Here is a 20,041-nt window from a genome sequence, read left to right as displayed (position 1 = left end):
AAAACTTGTACATTACTCCAAAATATTGCTTATTTGAGTGTGTTCTAGGCACAGAACTTAAACTTCCTGGAGAACTTTGCTGCAAAGTATTAGTTGTACTTTGTATAGCTAACACTTCAGTCTGTTCAATATGTACTGCTTTAACGTTTCTACTAAATGTTTACTAAGCGTAAAAAAAAAAAACTGTGCATGCTTTTCAGGACAACAATATAGAAATATTACAATGCAATTCCTTAAAATTTCCACTGTATCCTTCTCCATATTTTTAACTGCAGTTCCTGTTTAGATTTTTGTGTACACTTCAAAACCAGTGCATGGGGGACTTGCCTGAATGACACTCATTCAGGCCAGTGATTCATAACATAACATTCTCACACACCATTATGAAGAAACTTTTTTTCCCCACAGGTAGATTTTTTTTTTTCTTCTTCTTCCATTAGGGGGATTTCTTCTATCATCCTTTGTAGCATCTACTGCTAGTCACCGTTGAAGGGTTATCTGCAGCATTTGGGCAAGCATGCATGCAAAAGTAAAGGTCTGTGTTGTGTTGTATGCAAAAGTATCCTGGGGACTCAGGTTTACACCTTTATTCTTCTGAGGACTTTTAGGTTGTCTTCTCCTGTCCTCATCTGAAAATCTGTCCTGATCTAGATAAACCCTGTGTGCATATGTCATCTGCATGCATTTGATTGTAGCTTGCTTTCCTCTGCTTCCCTGACTCGCTTCTCTCCCTCCCCCCCCCACCCTAGCATCCACCACCCATAATGCTGCTGCAAGATTGTCCTTGCCTGATATATGATCATAGTACACCATTTTTTGAGTCCTTCCGCAGGTTCACTATTCATTGCCTTCCAATACAAATTTAAGTTCCTGAATTTCTTAGCCCTACAGAACTCAGGATTGGCAGCTTAAACAGAGCAATCTCCTACTGCACACACTTCTCATCATTACTTTGCCAATGAACCCTGCCTGATTTCTTTCTCCTTTAGAGCAGATTCTTCTAACTTGTGTGACAAGCCATTATGTTCACATTTATTTCAATTCCTCTTAATATACAAGTCAAGCCCTAAAGCATAATTTTTAAAAAGGGGTATAAGATTGGGAGAGTCAGAGGGAGATGTATTTTAAATCTCTTTTGGGGCTGTATCATGTATGAATCACAGCACAACACTCATGCTTATCTATCCAAATACATAGGTTCAAATGCTGTCTTGATTTCCTGTTTCCCAAGCTGGTGGAATCCAAGAACAGAATTTCTGGACTTGGCCTCTGGGCATATTTAGCGAAACCAAGTCTTTTTTTAGTCTCTTTCCCACCTGTGTAACAAGAAATTGGTGGATTTGCATTCATGGTGGTCTTGAAATGTCTTTCCTAATTCTTTGCTGAAGATAAGCACTGCAGGACAGGTAGCATAAATTGGGAGTGAAGAGAGTTAAGGTACATGTAGACTGCAATTAACCACCCGTGGCTGGCCCTTGTCAGCTGAATTAGGCTTGTGGGGCTCAGGCAATGAGGCTATTTAATTGCTCTGTACATACCGGGGCGTGGGCTGGAGCCTGGGCTCTGTGACAAGGAGGGCCCCAGAGCTGGGGCTCTAGCCTGAGCTTGAATGTCTACACCACAATTAAACAGCCCCATAACCCAAGCACAAGTCAGCTGATGCAGGCCAGTCACAGGTGTTTAATTGCAGCATAGATGTACCCTTAGCGTACATTTACACTGCAAATTAAAGAAATAAAACCTGCAGCAGCTAGTCTCAAAGCCCAGGCCAACTGACATGGTCTTGTGCTATGGAGCTAAAAATAGTGTAGACGTTCCCGCTTGGGCTGAAGCCTGGGCTCTTGAGACCCGCCCTCATCACCAGTTTTCAGAGCTGGAACATCTACATTGCTATGTTTATCCCTGCATCACAAACAGTCAGTTGACCCAGACTGAGACTTTTTTTTTGGGGGGGGGTGTAGTAAAATGGAGCCATACCCATGGATGACCTAATACAAAGAAAACATGGACCCTGGTATTCAAAGTAGAATTGATTATGTGGGCCTGATTCTTGCATCTTACTCTGTTTGCACCTGTAAAAAAAAACAAAACACTGCTAAATGGAAATTCTCCATTTAAACTGGTGGCAGTGGTCAACAGACTTGGCACATGCTCTGCATCTTTGTGTTTTTTACAAACTACACAAAGGGTAAGGTAGTAGAGATTCAGGCCCATGGCCTTAAAGGGAAGCTGTACCACTCTTCCTCAGCCCAGCAGTGCAATGCAAATAATTGTCCATGAAAACTTTCCAAAATAGCATTTTTGACTACCTACTGTATTAGTAAGCAAGTGAGGTTTGTAACAGTGGCTAGATGAGTCTCCCATATAACAGTAAACTTGTTTCCATCCTGTTTCAATACTGACTGAACAGTCAGAATAAACATTTTACAAAAACAGATGGATTTTTGGTTTGCTAAACTAGTATTAAAGCAGGCTGGAAACTATTTAACAGTCCTTTGCAACAGTGGCTAAAATGAATCCAACAAACATCTTTCTTTGACACCACTGATAGGTGAGGAGTGACAAGTTTAACTTGAAAACATAGGACCTAATCCTCAGGCTCTTACCCTTAATGGGAAGAAATTGCCTGTAACTTTCAAATGCATTTACATTTATTCACGATGAATAGTGTTGACCTTCAGATTTTAAGGACTGGGAATACTGGTCAAACTATTAGATGTAAGGAAATTTTTTTGACTAGATACATAACCCAGTTAATTGTGAGGATAACCACAGAGTAGATCCAAGGAAATCCTTCCAGGACTCTCTGCAATGAATAACTTCAGATAACTTCAGAATGGCTGTGTGGAAGCATGCAGCCTGCTGGCACACATCAGTTTGATTAGGAGCAATTTCAGCCATGGATCCCTTACTTGGAAGTCCTTTCAGAGGGAGATTTGCACACCACATGCTTGTCAGGGATGCTGATCAGTTCATGATGCAGTTGAATCATTAACAGTATAAGATGCTGCCATTTGAGGTCTTCACAAAACAGAGTTGTTTGCCATGAAGGACAATAGCAAATGCTACAACTTTTCTTCCAGAGGAGGTTTGAATCCCGAGTAGTTACTAGTTGCCTTCCTCCTGCAGTGGAATAGAGGCATGCTTGTACACCATTCTCCAAATTCCCCTTATTCCCAGCATGCTTTCCAAGATCAAAAGAGAAGGCCATGATCATTCTGGTGGCTCCTTTTTGGCAGAGAGCTATGGTTGACAGATCAACGTTCAGCCACCAATCTAACTCCTAGACCACCCAGAGTTGATTTTAGTCTCTGGATAGCCACATACTTCATCCAGACCCAAAGTCGCCACACCTCAATGTGGCTGCTCAATGTTTGAGCCTGACTGACAGACTGCTCCCTGCAGGTCCAGGAAATGATTTACCAGAAAAATACATTCTTCCAAATAGAAGAGGTTCTCAATGTGGACAACCCAAAAAGCCTTGGACCTAGTCCAGGCCTCTACTAAAGATCCTCTATTACTTTATCTAAAACAAGTTGGCCTTTCACTTTCTAATATCCACCTAATACCTCAGCTTGTCACCCACCTGTGCAGTTGTTCTCTGTCTTCTCACAACTGAGTTGTGAAGTCCCTTAGAGGATTACTACACACATGCCTGTCAAAGAACCCAGTCCTAGATGGACCTCAGTATAGGCCTCCTGAGATTCATGGGATCTCCATTTGAGCCACTGAGTGCTTATGCCATCTCTGACGACAGTCTTCCTAGTTGCTATCATTTCAGTCAGAGTGAATGAGCTTCAGGCTCTGACTAAATCTCACTATACAGTATTCCATAGGGACATTGAGGTGCTAAGACAAAACCTGAAATTCCACCCTAAGGTGGTCACAAAACTTAGATTAGCTGAATCATCTGCTTTATCTTCTCAAAAGCACATTTGGCACTGAAAAAAAAATGACCCACATTAGATGTACCCAGGATTCTGTTTTATTATATTGACAGGAATAAAGTATTCGGACTGTCCCATATATTTTGAGCTATAGTTGAGTGTTCTAAAGGTCAGTCTTTGAGATGAGAAACAATATCAAAATGGATTACACGGTATGTCTCCTCTGTTATCAGTTTGCTGGTGTGAATCTATTGCCAAATATCAAGGCTGTCTCCACGAAGCACAAGCAGCTTCCTCCACTTGCTTCTGGAATGTGCCAATATTAGAAATCTGTAAGGCAGCAGTGTGCAGTTAACCCACTGATGTGTATTAAACACTGTCTTGGATTTAGCTGTGAAGTCAGATGCCAAATTTGGAAGAGCAGTCCTACAATCACTGTTCGACTGATGCAGCTGATACTCCTCATTTCCACTTCCTCAGGGGATACTGCAGTGGAATCCACACTGACACATACTTGACAAAGAGAATGGTTAATTACCCTTCAGTAACTGGTTCTTCTGAGATGTCTTAATCAGTGTGCAGCCAATGTCCCACTTCCATCCCTATTTTTCAGAGTCCTCTGCTACCATGAGCTTTGAATTGCAAATGAACTGAGGAAGGGTCGCAGCCACTCTGCCATTTATACCCTCATACAGGAGCACAGGGAGGTACAGGATGTGTGCAGCCCTGATGGACACTACTATTAGCAAACAAAACAAACCGATTTCACATGTATGAAGCACAGGCACACCTACAGTGGGATCCACACTAACAGCTGGAAGACTCACACTTACCTTACAGTAACTTTAATTTAAAACTTTCAGGGTCAGATTCCCTTGTGTACTTGTGGCTGTTTTGTATCACTCTGCAGTAGCACAAACCAGTTGTGACTGACTTCTCATGCTTGGTTGACTGGAAATAGCTTTGTTTTTAAGTATCTAGAACTGAACCAAAACTACTGCTTTGGCACTGTTCATTTCAAAACCAATTTATTCAGCATATTTGCACTTAAGCACTTTGATCCTGGAAACACTTTTGCATATGCATAACTTTACTTGCACAGGTAGTTCCTTTTGAACTTTTGCTGGCTGCTACTTCATAGACTATCAGGACTAGAAGTGATCTTGGGAGGTCATCTAGTCCAGCCCCCTGCTCAAAGCAGGCCCAATCCCCAGACAGATTTTTGCCCCAGATTCCTAAGTGGGCCCCCCCAAGGATTGAACTAACAACCTTGGGTTTAGGAGGCCAATGCTCAAACCACTGAGCAATCCCTCCCTCCTACTTTTGCAAGTAGTTCCATCAAGTTCAATGGGAGTAGTTGTCCACATGCATTCTTTACAAGATTGGAGCCTTAAACTGTATTTGGAGCAACACAGTAAGTGAATTACAGTATGCTGACAAATTTGAAAGGGTTCAAGAAGGAGCTACAAGAATGATTGTCTGGAAGAACCTGTATTAAAGTGAGAACTGAAGAAAGTGAATTTAGTTACATCAAGATTTAGATGTACCTTATAGCAGATATACCTTATTCCTAAAGATTTAAAATCTTCTTTTGTGCAAGCACTACTCAATACCTTTTTCAGTCTACTGGTGTCTAGTGACTTATATAATCTTAATGCTAGTGCAATAAAACAGAGCCTCAGCTAACACCATGCAGGTGTGCAAGTATAACCTGGGATGAATAAATTGTGAGTCTTGGTAAATTGCAATGTAAGGATTAATGATGCATTGCTTGCAAAGAAATAGGCTTACAAGTTTGTGTGTGCCTGGCTTTGCCTATGACTTTTTTTTCTTAAATAAACTGTCTTGGACTTAATATATTAAATTATTTGACTACCTGATCGAGAGCTGCTATTACTCTGTAATAGCAAAAATGATCTTAATTGTAAATGTAAAAAAAAAAATTGTATATTTGTCATAGGCAAGTTGTAGTTGGCAGTGGATTACCTCCAACCGTACTACTCTGGGTTTTGAACTTGTCATTTTATAGACTAAACTAGGTTGACCTTAGTAGCTGGGTGAGACCTCATATGCAAAGAGATCTCTTCCAGATTCCAGCTATAGTTTTTCCTCCTATACAGTACATGATTGTTCTTCAAGTCCCTCTCCCATGCCAAATGTTCCCATTTACTTTCATAGTCTTATAAGAAACACAATTATATTCAAAACTATTTAGTACAAGTGTAAGTTGATTTTAATTACATGGAAGTCAAGAAAGTAAGGTTTCCATGGCAGCCTTATCTCTGCCTCTTTGCACAGTCACACTGTATGGATCTTTAATTACATTACATTATCACATAACTTGTAATCAGTGATGCATATGTGTGCAATGTGCTTTTGGATAATCTTGTTGGCCACAACATGTTTGTATCAGCTGCTCCACACTACAGAGATGGTGGAGAAACAGTACCTTTTTGTGCTGATTTTTGTTTATATGGCATAGAGTCCCAACTTGGTGATTAAGCTAGACTCCTTAAATTGAAAATGGTCTTTCATAAAATGAAAGGCAAGGTTACCAGAAAATGTAATCAGCCCACTGTAAAGTTACTACTGGACCATGTCTTCGCTAGTGGACCAAGCTTCTGTGCTTTGTCTTCAGTTTGTTATAGCACAGGCATGTTTGTACAAAATGTTTGCATTTGATTGCTGTTGTCTTAGGTTACAACTAACTTTTATTTTCTTTCTCTCAAAAGGCGTCTAAACAGAAATAATCTTCAGCTACTTTCTGAGTTGCTGTTTCTGGGGACTCCGAAACTATACAGGCTGTAAGTAGTCAAAATCCATTATTAATTTTGGAAACCTTGCAAGTCCTACATAATGGGCCTTACTTTATAATTTTTTTTATTTACTTACACACACACACGTGTAGGTGGTATCTTATCTGTCCTTTTCTGAAGTGTGCTACTTGTTTTTATCTTGTCAAGAACAATGTAAGTTATTTTAATGTAGTATTTTCTTTGATCACTCTGCAGTGTTTTTCATTTTCTATCTCAGATACACAAACTCTGATATGTCTCTCTTTTCCTCCCCCCTTCTAAACATTTAAATGAGCTTTTGGTGGAAGAATAGGCTGGTTTTCCTCAACTTCTTTTCTTTTGTCTTTCAACGAAGTGCAAAACCCCCAAAAGTAATGGCTTTAGAAGTATTGGCCCAATGATATATTACACACAGGCTGTTCATAATTTTGTTTCTGCAATATTGTTCTGTATTTATATATGGCATGGATTGGACTAAAAACCAGTCCTCAAACTTACTACAGTATATCTGTGTTGTCATCTTGCATACCTGTTGCTACACTGGTAACCTACTGTATTGACTGGTTACTAAAATGAAAAGTACAAAATGTTAACATTTTTAGCTAGCAGCTATATAAAGTGCAGTGTATCAGTGTTGCTTTTGATTCTATAGTATGGTTATTAATAATTTAAATTGGAATGTTGCTGTTTCAGCCAATGATGTTCTGGAATCTAATTATTTTCCTTTACAGTATGAATGTGGAGTAGACTTGGATAAATAACTTAACAAAAAGCAGTCTCTACTGATTATTTTAATATTTCAAGATAACTTTAATAGCTTTAATCATAGTATGTAGGACAGAAGAGAACACAGCATGTCTGAAAAGACAGTACATAATTTGAAGCTTGTTTCAAAGATACATTCTTGATATTTCATTGTAGGCTTCACGTGAGACTTTTCTGCTGGAATTGTTATAGGTTAAATGGACAAAATAGTTTGTTGAACTAATAGATGATAGTCAATTCCTCAGTATGCAATCAGTAGTCAGGAGGATATATTTTCCTGATATTTCCTTTTGTGGTTGGAAAATGAGGGAAGATAGCTATCCTATCTGATCAGCTTCAAGAACATCATGAACTGCAGCGAATTTGAAGTGGGTCAGGTAAATTTTCCATAATGAAGGTTTCACTTTTGGAAGTTGACTTCTGTTCTAATTTCCTTAAATGATTCATTCACCTTCCTTTCTAATATGAAATAGGAGTTTTAAAATGCCTAAATTGTAGCCACACATGTTAGTATCATATACTTGCCTACTATCTGCCTCTTGCTTTTGATGTATGTTTTTATATCAAATGCTTTTTCTGTAGATAAAACACTTGTTGGATTACTAGACAGCAGTATGCTAAGGGGTTCTGCTCCAGCAAATTCCTTCCTTTATCTAACAATTAGAGTACACACCCCTCAAATATTACAGTATGTGTGCAGTATATATTACAAGTTAGTAATTCAACCATTTTAAAAAAACAAACGCTAGCAAGCATGGAAACCTTAAACCTGAAATTTTGTACTTTCATATCAGGAAGAGGTGAGAAGTGTATGGGTGTTCTATTTTATTCCACCTTTAGGTTAATGTTTGTTCAATCTTATTCCATTTAAAATAGCAGTTAGATGATTTACAGATTAAAATGGATGTACATTCAAGGAATACTCAAATTTGAATAAATTTTATTTAGAATTGTACACTTGAAAGTTATTCTTTTCTTTTGGCTATAGGACACAAATACACATGGTGTATCTGGTGAAAAATAAAAAGATGGTTGGCTTAGCAGTATAAAATTTCTTCTGCCCCAGGGTTATTGTTGATCAGACCATGAAAGTGAATGTCTGGTTATAACATATGCGTGTTTTAAAAATACACTAACTGTACTGAAATATATCGTTTAGCTGTATGCTGAATTAAGTCAGAACAGCAAAAGTAGGCATTTGTTTAGGAATGATATATGTTGGTTGTTCATGATCAGGAGGCTTTGGATTTTATATAGCTTGTCCACCATACCAGGAACGATTTGTGTATTTTTTGTTTGTTTTAAATTTAGTGTGCATGTGTAGGAACTCCTACAAACACAAATACATACCGAGCAATAGTCTCCTTGAAAAAAGGAGAATCAAAATTGTCTATACGTGGACACTTAAATATGTAACACTTTGGCATCTAATTTTCCCAATTAAAAAAACCTTAATAGCTAATATGTTAGTGTGTATTCTGTAAGTTTCTCAGTATGTTGTTCAGCTTCTGTGAATGATCATTACCATTTGACCCTTGGCTGTAAATGAGATGCCAGGTGAAGAAGCACATATGCTTGTTGTGTAGCCTAAATGCAATATAAAAGAGCGAGGGTACACTGTATATGAATTATGATTAGACATGGTTGGTTGCCGCCAGCGGCCAGCTATGCTTTCCCTTTGCTGTCTGCTCCAATTTCTCTTTGGACGGGTTGAGAGAGCACTGCATGTTCAGGTCAAGATGTTTGCTCAGAAATAGTAGTACAGTTGCAGCTGTGTTTGTTGGAGCAGGAGACTAGTTTAAATAGCATTACCATTTATCCAGTCCATTAACAGAACTCTGTAAAATAATACCAACTCTGCATAAACTACAGGATAGTGTAATAAAATTACAAGCACTTGTTGACAGATGGGAAGTGTAAGTAAAGGAAAGCGATAGGTTGAGAATTTAAAAGAGACAGTACATAATTTTGTCTGACTGAATATTCTCTATTTTGGAAATCTAGTTTGTATTTTTCAGATAGTTAATGGCCGTACTGTTTTTTAAAAAAATAATTATACATTTCTTAGTTTCTTGATTTTTCAAGAAGAGCTTGAAAATGTTTGTTTCTTGTAGAATAAGGATTTTGACAAAATAGTAGTGTATAGATACATTAGTGTGGGTCCTGTTGGGTAATATTTACTTTTTTGTATGAAGCCATTGTTCAAAAAGTATTTTTCATTGCAAGAACAGCCTGCATTGTTTCCAATAACCCATATGCCTACTGACACTATTGCTGACGCTAGACAAGTCAGTATCTTTAAAATAAAGAACTCTTACGGACTAGTGGGTTTATCTGAGGCAAATAGATTTTGACTACTTAATTTGGCTTGTTACATCACAGTTCATTGCATTGCCATTTGCTGCAGGATACCAAGAGCATGTCCCAAGCTCTTTAAGAGTTTGACTTTAAAAGATACCTTTTTAGGTTGTAGCATGAACATGATAAAGAATTCTGTTCACAAAACCTGTACATTTGGATTTCAACAATTTTTTTAGAAGTTAGGAAGAGTTCCATGCCTGAGCTGATGTTTCAGAAATATTTGTTTAAATTGAGCTATCATGACTGAATAAACAACCTTTGCAGGGGATAATTTAAACTTCATCTAGGTACCAAGCCTTCTGTTTCGCTATACATCTTTCCTTTCTACCATTAGCATAAGAAGTATAGTTGGAATAAGACATTTCACATATTTAAAGGAAAAGGTCTTAGTGTAATCTGACTATAAGAAACACCTAGTTTAGTGATGTCCACTTAGTAGCTTAAGATCCTTGTAGCTAAGCAGAAAAGCAGAAAACTGCATGGGGAGCCCTTGCAAAAAAAAATTCCTCCTGAATTAATTTCTGCCAGCTATGATTAAAGTGTGTGGTACTAGATGTGTCAGACACCATAGTTCTCTGCTTCATTTTACTCCTGGCCTTCTTGGCCCCTGCCACAATAAATCCAACAATGGTTACGCAGGAATTGCAGGTTACAGTTGCTACGGTTACCGTTGTCTGGTCAGATCGACATCATTACTCATCTAGTGAGCTGCCATGATAGCTACTGCTGATTTCCTTTGCTGGGAACACCGAAGGTGTTTGACGCAAAGAGGATGAAAGTTCTTCAGATTGCTGTCATATCTCTTTGTAACTGCTATGAGAGAACCTGCTATTAGCATCATTGAAGTTGGTACCTCTTTAGCTGTCACAAGTTAACATGCTTTGTTTTCTGTTTTAAAAGTAGAACCAGTCAGAGGTGAGAATGAAAAAGATGGTGCTTGTAAGGGGCTGGAAGAACAACTTTAAATTTTCAATGTTTTTTTTTTAAGCTGTTACCATTACCACTATTATAGTGGTGTATATCATACTTAAATGCACAGTTCTGCTTGTATTCCTTCTAAAAATTCTAAGCAAGGATTTATTAGTAATTTGGTAGATAAAAGGTTTTATTTATAATCATCTAATAATCCCCTTCGACAAAGCAAAAAGAATTCTGTTATGAAAACTCCTAGAGATGCCAAGCCTCATTATACTAAAGCTTCTACTACTTGTATTCCAAGTGGAAACAGGTGGTTTGGTGTTTAAAAATCCGATGTACAAAAAGAATGCATTCTCAATTGTAGTAGGAAATATTATTGAATGGTTCTCTTCTTTGAAGTAGCTTGTTAGATGAGTTGCTACTAAACAAAAGCAGTAATTGGCAGGTTTCAGCTGTTACATATATGCTGTAATACTTTTAATAAGGATTACACCTTTCAATACAAGTGTGGTGTACATGCAACAATCAGTTTTCAAAGAGGGGTATTTATATCAGAAAATGATACAATATTATAACCTTTACTTACATGAAATCCAAGTTTAGTTTGCTGTTAACTCTGTCTAATTGGAGCAAGTGGTTTCTCAAGCATTAGTGAGATCATTTTAGTTTTTATGGCTTGTTCCTATGCATTTAAGCAATGGAGAAATGCTAATAAATTGCTTCAAAATCTGTAGTTCAATCTTCTGTTTTAGAAGGAAATGGGAACAAATAAATCTTATGCTTCCATAAAGCCAGTGTTGTGATTTTGATCTCTTTAAACCTCTAAGATATGGAAAGCTAGAATCTTGGGGTTTTTACCCTTCCCTCTCACCCCCAGAATGTTTAAATCACTTCACATATAAATATTCTTACAAATAAAAGTTAGATAAGAATTGGCACTAATAGTCCAATGATTTCAGTTGTTTAAACTATTATAAACCACAGAGAAGACTAATTTTCTTTGCTAAATATTTATTTAGCAAAGCATTTGAAATAAACAACTAAAATTGAAAAACCTATAAAATTTCAGTTTTATGGTCATTTGTAGGTGGGCAATCTTGTAATTTACAAAATATTCATTTAAAATAAATTACATCTGCCTAGAGTAACAGTACACTAAGAGGGTTGTCTTCCTTTTTCTGGCAGTGGAAGAACACAATTATCGTAACTCTGTGCTAAACAATTCACTGACTCTAGTATATTAAGTTCTTGTAATTAGAATGCAGACCTGAAAATGAGTTGGGTCAACTAAGCTTGTTGATTTCTAACTATAACTCACAAAGGCTATTTTTGTTGCAATATTGACCCACAGTTACAGAAATGAGTAATTACTAATGACGTTGATGGGTATTGGAAATAATCTTTATTGCTTGAAATATGCCTATTAATGTACATAACCAGTTTGTAGGGAATTCAGTAACTGAAGTGTGTATTTTCCAAAATATAATTACCTTGCAATGCAGTAGTAACTTAAGGTCAACTGTTAGCTTTTGATGCTTCTATTTTAGCACTTGTTTGTGGGATGGAAGAATCAGAACGCAGCTTTTTTAAAAGATTGCCAAGACAGTGTTGTTCCTCCACTATCCACCTTGTACTTCATACTAGAAATGGGAAATAAATTGTCTTGTAATTACATTTCTCCTCTTGCCCCATTGTTTAGTTCAGTCTGGAACTCTGATTCTATGCCTGTAAGGCTTTGATATTCAAGAATCAGTCACCTCTTACAAGCAGTGAACAAAAGAGAGAGGATACTAGGACCTGGTTGCAGGACTAAGTTCATGAGTAAGGGACTGCAGGACAGGACTCTTAAATTTTTAGGGATGAAAGTACTACAAAAAGATTGTTCAGTGCATTCTCTAGTCTTTCAAAAGTGTGAAAGCAAGAAGCTTACTGGAGCACTTGTTACAAAACGAATATCTATATCCTAATTAGGGTGACCAGATGTCCCGATTTTATAGGGACAGCCCTGATATTTCGGGCTTTTTTATATGGGCTCCTATTACCCCCCCCACTTCCTGTCCCAATTTTTCACACTTGCTATCTGGTCACCCTAATCCTAATGGTGAGAAAAACAAAAAATACACAGCAGTGTGAATAACTATCTGTTTATGGCAAGATTGTGGGGAACTTGAGTGTACTTTTAAGGTTCATTCTGACTCCAGTAATATTCCCAATTTTAAATATAGGGGTTAAAGCTTAAAATGGTGGTAGCTCTAAAATCAGAATGAACTTTTAAGTATGTTCAGTGTAGTCCAAGATATCTTTATTCAAAAATAAAGTACAGTGTATTTTCAGAACATGAACAATTGTTTTGCTTTACTGTATATTGTGTCCCTTTCTCTGCCCTTTGTCTGAGTGAATGTTCTTGTGTTTGGACAGCACCTAGCATAACATGGTTACTTACAGGAAATAAGTGAAAATATATGGAACTGAGTATTAAGAAATCAATTACTTCACAGTTGAACATAGGCACTTGTGAAGTTAAAATGTTGGTCAATGCTATTGCACTTTCATCTTGAAGCAAATATTTTCTTTCACTTATGAAACAGAGTTTACCCAACTGTCATATTGGGTTTTCAAAATTTTAGCTTGAGGTAATTGGGAGGAAATTGGCTTTTTAAATTTGCCCCTTACATTCTCTAGTTAAAAAAACTTAAGTTGACATTTTTATGCAAGTAATGCTTTCTTTTGTAGTGGGATGAAACAGCAAGTTGGGCAGACGTTTGGGGCTGTAAACTAACTTCTGGTAATGGACAAATCTATTAAATCCTTATTATCTGAATAGTCTACATTTTCAGCAGACAAGAAGCTATAGGGACACTTATAAATGTTGATTTTCATTATGGCAGACATTCCAATACAGTTTATAGTCACGCTTAACCTTAATTTGAAAACCACATTAAAAACAGCAAGTAAACAAAACTATGGCTTAGGGCTATTCTCTAACCTTAATTTGAAAACCATGTTTAAAAACGGAAAGCAAACACAAATATGGCTTAAGGCCACTCTGCTGGTTTCAACATAAATGCTTCTGATATTTGAAATTTCTTTTAGTATTTGATATTAGCATTTAAATATGCCTATTGAAAAGATACAAGTCACATTTAGATCTGCTTAGCAATTTAGTCATAGCAAATTTTGAATTGCTTTATTTTAAATTGTACTAAACCAGTGGGGGTTTTACTTAAAAACTGATGGCCTAATTATCTTAGTCTATTAGACAGTGTGGGTGTGGTGGAAGTTGTGTGATGGGATGGTTGCTGTCAAAGCAGAATCTGAATATTGGCAGATTAAAAAAGAAAAGTAGTTGAATACAATTTAGAGCAGTGTATTGCAGTTCTTCTTTGGCCACCTAAGCTATAGCCAACCTAATGGCTAGTCTGATTCAGTCACTGGGTTGTTTCTCCAGAGTTAACCTTGAAAGATTTACTAAACTATGTTATAGGAAATGTTTCAGGCAGCAGTTAAGTAGGAAACTGAATCTCAGTGAAGGAAGTAATGAAAAGTAAAAAGGCATGTCAGAAGAAATGCCATTATTATATGGTACAGACCCATGGTGTGAAACATTTTACGAAGAGGACATCTGTAACTCTCAGCTTGCACTAGGTGGACATCGAAGTGTAGCCATGCCATCTTGATTAAAGTGAGAATAAAAGGAATAAATCAGGCCAGGGTGAAAATGAGAAAATATTTGAGCTTCACCCCATGATGGTAGGTTTCTTCTGCTGGTAGAAGATTAAAGCTCAAAGTAACTGAATAGCTGAGAAAAGTCCAAAGAAAGCTTGATTGCTTCCCCTCCAACAGTTCCAATTGATTGAAAAAAGCCTAATTTAAAGTTCTGTTTGTTCTATGTCTTAAACCATCAGAATTTTCTTTTAGAATAGGGGGAATGCTCTGGAAGAAAAAGAATCCAAGGATAAAAAGTCATTGCAGGCCAACAATTGTTCCTAATCCTCACAAAATGCTGAAGAAATTAAATTTATTCTTTATTGCTCAAAGTGTTACCTAGGTCACTGGGCGATGGGAAAATTGAACTGGAAGTTGAGTAGGCGCAATCTTTGTTTTGTGTCTAGATACTTAACCTTAGACATGACAAGGCATCTTAGAGTGTTGTGGGAACTTGGTTTAGAGTATTAACACCAGGACTCTTATTACTCTTGATTTATAATAGGGTATGCTGTCAGTAGATGAAAATGTCATGTTTACATTTCAGTGTTAAATGATCATTTAATTAACACCTAAGGAAAAAAAAACTTGTGAAATTCTTAGCAACTCTTATTGATGGTTTCCTTGGCGGTTTTAATATTCAAGTTACACTGTGATTCTTAGCTGTACTTTCATAAGCAAAGACACTTATGAACTTAGTCAAGAAAGACAGTTTAACCCCTGTTGACCCTTCATCCTAAATGTTGATTTATATAGCATTTTAAATGCAGTGCACCTATTTTAACAAAATGTTCCTCTAGTTAGAGCTTTTTTAAAAAAAAAAATTCAATGTATATCAGTGTTTTTATAGAAAATTATACTATTCTGCATTTAGTAAATTTGCATTTCATAAAAGTTAAAATTCTTTAAAGCTTTAGTTTTACCCAACTTGTATTATCTAGTTAAAAATATGTAGAAAAAAGGGGGTTTGAAACAGTGTATTTTATTTTGATAGTAGCTACAGTACGTTGAAATCTTCAAAAACTACAGGAAATTGGCAAGAGAAATAACATTAGCACAAAAATGTATATCCATTTTAGCCAGCACATAACAGCTTTCATATGTCCCATTGTATCATCAAAAAATCAAGGCTATCCAAATGCTTTAATTTGCTCTTGCTCCTTAATGCATTTTGCCATAATGTAGATCTACAAAGCCTTTTGAATAACTTTTTACATCCTAGAGCTAAACGTAGATGAAATGTTTTGTGTTACAGAGTAGCTACTTTGCAACTGGTATATTTTTAAGACACCTTACACACAGTGAAAACTGAAATTATACTAGACTCTGAGAACATTGCTATAGTTTTAGAGTAGTGTATTTTGGGCTAGCTTATCCTTCCTTTCATTCCTCCATTTATTTAAACCTGTCTTTCTAAAATAGTAGAAAATATTAATCCTTTACAAATGTGTTTTAATGAAGTCATAGCTTCATTCCCTCACTGACCTAACTGCTATTTTTTTCTGGGCTTATGCTTGTCTCTCTCTGTATTGTTGTTGTTATTATTGTAGTGCCTCAGAGCACCAGTAATGGACTTAAGACCCCATTGTGCTAGATGCTGTACAAAAAGTCAGCCCCTGCCCAGAAGAGCTTACAGTCTAAGGCCTGGTCTCTACCTGAAACTTAGGTTGATGTAGCTATGTCGCTCAGGTATGTGAAAAATTCACACCCTCAGATGTAGTTAAGTCAGCCTAAGCCTGGTATAAACACTGCTAGGGTGACCGATCTGTTCTTACTGATTTAGCTACTGCCTCCCGAGGGGGTACATTTATTACAGCAGTAGGGGGGAAAAAAACCCTTCTGGTTGCTGTACCAGGTGTCTATGCTACAGCAGCATAAGCCACAGCTGTGTCACTGTAGTGCTTGTAGTGTAGACAAAGCTCTAGTATAAAACAAGAGACAACAGATGGATCTAGACAGGTTGACTGGAGTACAAGGGAATGATGAAACATTGGCTGGCATGATAAGACTGAGGGCTCTCAGCACACCAACTGCCTAGCTGTTAAATTTTGTTATGGAGTCCTTTATGAATGCATAGTTATATATGTGGGCTTGGGAAGCTTAAACTTCTGTTGACAAATGTTAACTGTATATTTTCCCCTCCAAATAAAAATGATGCAATATACACAGAAGGCTATTCCAACAGGTGCACTCTGTAAGTGCTATCAAGGAATAAGATCCTAATAGTATGAAATTTATATATAAAAACATGATCTTCCTTGTGAATACATTAAATTTTCATATTTAAATTTAATGTGCAACAATTTGTATCTGAATCTTTCTAGCTATAGCAAACATTTGCCCATTAAAACTAAAATACTTAGTGTAATCCATCAAAAATTCATTCAAAAAACTTGACAACTATTTTCACCTGAGTGCCTATATAAAATGGATATAATTAATATTTATGTATATTATAGAACTCCAATTATATTGGCACATGAGCCAAGGGATGACTCAGAATAAAAGTGAGGCTTACACAGCACAAAGCTTCGTCACTTGTTTTTCTGCAGTCTAATCCTGTTAGATATCAAATGTATTGAATTAGTGAATTAAGTTAAACACAAAAGAGGAAATAATTTAAACTTTCCATGTACGGGATGGATTTTAGTTGGGACCACTCTTAACTGTATGGGATTCAAATAATCTTGGTGTGGAGATTGCTGAAGATTAAATGAGCAACAGCAATTTAAAAAAAACTCTTGTCATATAAAGCCCCCAAAAAGGTAAATATGGCATGTGCAGTATTTGATCTCAAAGGACATAGCTAAAATAAGAGCTGCAATGGTGAGTAATTGACTGTTTGCTAGATTCTGAAAAGCGTTCATGAGTAAGGGTATTGCAAGTTTGGTAGTATACTGGGGCATTTTGGAGTGGGAGGGGGAAATGTATAATGGCTGGGCTGAGCATTTGTACAAAAGGAAGAAGTAAGTTATGTACTAGAACTCTTCCTCCCCACTGCAGCATTTTCATAGATGTGGGTAACTTTTTGGGGGGGGTGAGGGAAGGGGTTTCAGTAATTGGTCTGTTACAAGGCTCTCAAAGCTGGATCCTATTGGGTTTGATAAGGCCCCTCATTTGGGAAAAGAGTATGAAAGATGGGCAGAATAATGGCTGGTATAGTGAGAGGTGATAAGTGTTCCTGCTAAATCTGTGCCATAATATAAAAATGAGCAAGCATTTGTTTTTTAAAAAAAGTTTAAAAGAAATACTTTCTCCTTTTTAAAAATGAATGTGGGAAGTAATTTGTAGAAAACTAACACAACTGAAAAGTTTTTATTTGAATAAAGAAAACACTGAGTCATCCAGTCCCAGGCAAAATTAGCTAGTTCATAGGAATGGGAAAAGACTTCTTTTCTGCCCCCTACCTCTTTTTCCTTAGTGATAAATCCATTGAACAATTGGTTAGCTGCATTATGTTTTTTCTCTGAATTGTCTAGTTTTGTCCTTGTCAGAAGCCAGGATGCCAGATTAGATTTCCTCCTCCTAAATTTCGTACAAGTGCCAATTGCAAAACTGTCTGGGCACAATACAAAGTACGGTTTTTTTTTAAGGAAACCGTCTTGGAAAAATAGCAACACATGGTAAAATCAATAGATCCCTGGGCTTTTCCCATCCCCTCTACCCCACTCAAAAAGAAACAAACTACTATTATTTCTGTAAAAGATGAGCCCTATTTTGTGCCTGTTAGTGTATGTTAACAGACTCAAGCTCTGATGACCATAGGGGATGCAAATTCTGCACTAGAGTGCCTATCACAGACAATGCAGTGACAACTGAGTGAGGGAGGCAAGTCTCAGCCAAGACTCAAACCACATGTGGCTTCATAGGATCTGTGCCAAGTTAAAATTTCACCTAGAAACAAAGGTGTTCTTTGTGCAGCTAACTCAATAAAACAGGCAGCTGCATGTTGCACCAGTTGCAGGTTGCATCTATTCTGGCACACACGTAAACCACTATAGAGGTCAGAGACAAGGATAACCATGGCAGTCTGCTGCACAGAAGTAGTAATCTCCTTGTCAGTGGCAGTATCCGAGGGCAAGGACATCCCTGGGAATCCCAGTAGCATTTTGAAATCCAAAACCATCCCCATTTATCAATCACTTGGGCACGCTACCCTGTCCATAACTGCAAGATCGTTATTCAGCAGTATTAGCAAAATTACAGTTTCATACCAAGATCAAAAGCCAGATTAAACAGAACCAACAGACTCAAAATTCAACTACACTGTCATCTTTTCTCTAAAACCTTATGCTAAATTAAAATCTGCTGGGATATGAATATTTGTACCATAGCCCAAAACCAGAACTGTTAACAAAGGATTATGCAAAATGTTGAGCTGAGGTACCATAGGAATTTGTATTGAGTCCAGTGTTCATCAATTATGTTTATAAAGAATGGTCACAAATATGTAAACAGCACATTAATGAAGTTTGTAAATGATTATCTGGGAAGCATGGCTAGAGAAAATATATAAAGGGACTTAAATCAGAAACATGGATAAATTATACTAGAATTGGGGCATGAGTAGGGGAAATGCATGATTAATTTGATGCAAAATCCAGACCAATACTTGATGAGAAGGGAAAAATCTAGCAAGCGATAATAGTAAGAGAATTACTCCAGGTCTACACTACAGTTTTGTCAGCATAACTATCCGGCAAGGGTGTGTGTGTGTGGGAAAATATCCCCTAATTATGTTGGCAAATGCCCTCTTCTCCCCTTCCTCCCTCCCCCACTCCCCCTCACGACCTGCGGTGTGTGCAGATGTAGCTATACTGGCAAGAGTCCTTTTGCCAGTATTGTTTGTCATGTGGGGAGCTTTGATACCAACAAAATAACTTTTTGCCAGCATAAACTGCATCTTCACTGGGGGAGGGGGGCTCTGTTGGTATAGATATACTGGTATAGATGTATTGGCGAAGCCTAAGTAGTACAGACTAGCTTTAATGCAGCTTTGGTCTGCATACATAGATCTGATCTACTGATTAGAGACAGTTGAGAGTAAATAATTGGGTAGAAATTTTGAAGGATTTAAAATTGCTATATATGCATAGCTTGACTAGGCAAAAACTGGGGAAGGGAGAAAATAAGTTTGGGGAAGAATATATATAAATGACAGAGGTGTAATACAATGGAATTAGGCTGAATGATAGAAAAACTTGACAATGCTCTCTGTTAGCTTGTGGAATAAATTCCCAAGGGGGAGGTAAGTGGTGGAAACACCATCATTTGGTACATTTCAGTCTACTCTGGATAAAACTGTCCCAAAGCAAATAATCTTGTACTGACAAGTAGATGGAATTAAATAACCTGCTAGCATAAACATTGTGGATTCACCAGATTGTCAACCTCTAGGAACACTTCTGCTGGTTGGGATTTCTCAGATTTTCTCTTCTCCACTAAAGCTTTCTGTGCCACAAACTTAATCCATTATTGGTCTCATCCACCTTGTGTACTGGTGTAGGTCCTCTTGATGATAAAGTGATCTATGAAGATGACTAGTAGGGAGAATGGCCTTTTTAGTAAGGCAGCTTTTACATTTGCCTCATTTATATAGTGTTTATGCCT

At 37.2% G+C, this 20,041-nt stretch overlaps 1 protein-coding gene across 6 annotated transcripts in view; it reads left to right on the top strand.

Annotated features, from left to right (window-relative positions):
- Positions 1-20,041, top strand: part of SLIT2 (slit guidance ligand 2) — a 421,334-nt gene that overhangs the window by 44,094 nt on the left and 357,199 nt on the right. For all 6 annotated transcript variants that reach the window (XM_045019040.1, XM_045019039.1, XM_045019036.1 and 3 more), the window contains exon 4: positions 6,620-6,691. In XM_045019040.1, the coding sequence (XP_044874975.1) occupies positions 6,620-6,691 (72 nt within the window). The remainder of the gene's footprint in view (positions 1-6,619; positions 6,692-20,041) is intronic.

The sequence above is a fragment of the Mauremys mutica genome, chromosome 5 (assembly GCF_020497125.1).
Source record: "Mauremys mutica isolate MM-2020 ecotype Southern chromosome 5, ASM2049712v1, whole genome shotgun sequence".
NCBI classification, from domain to species: Eukaryota; Metazoa; Chordata; order Testudines; family Geoemydidae; genus Mauremys; species Mauremys mutica.
Note: the sequence above shows the minus strand (reverse complement) of the source record. Positions and strands in the feature narration are given on the sequence as shown.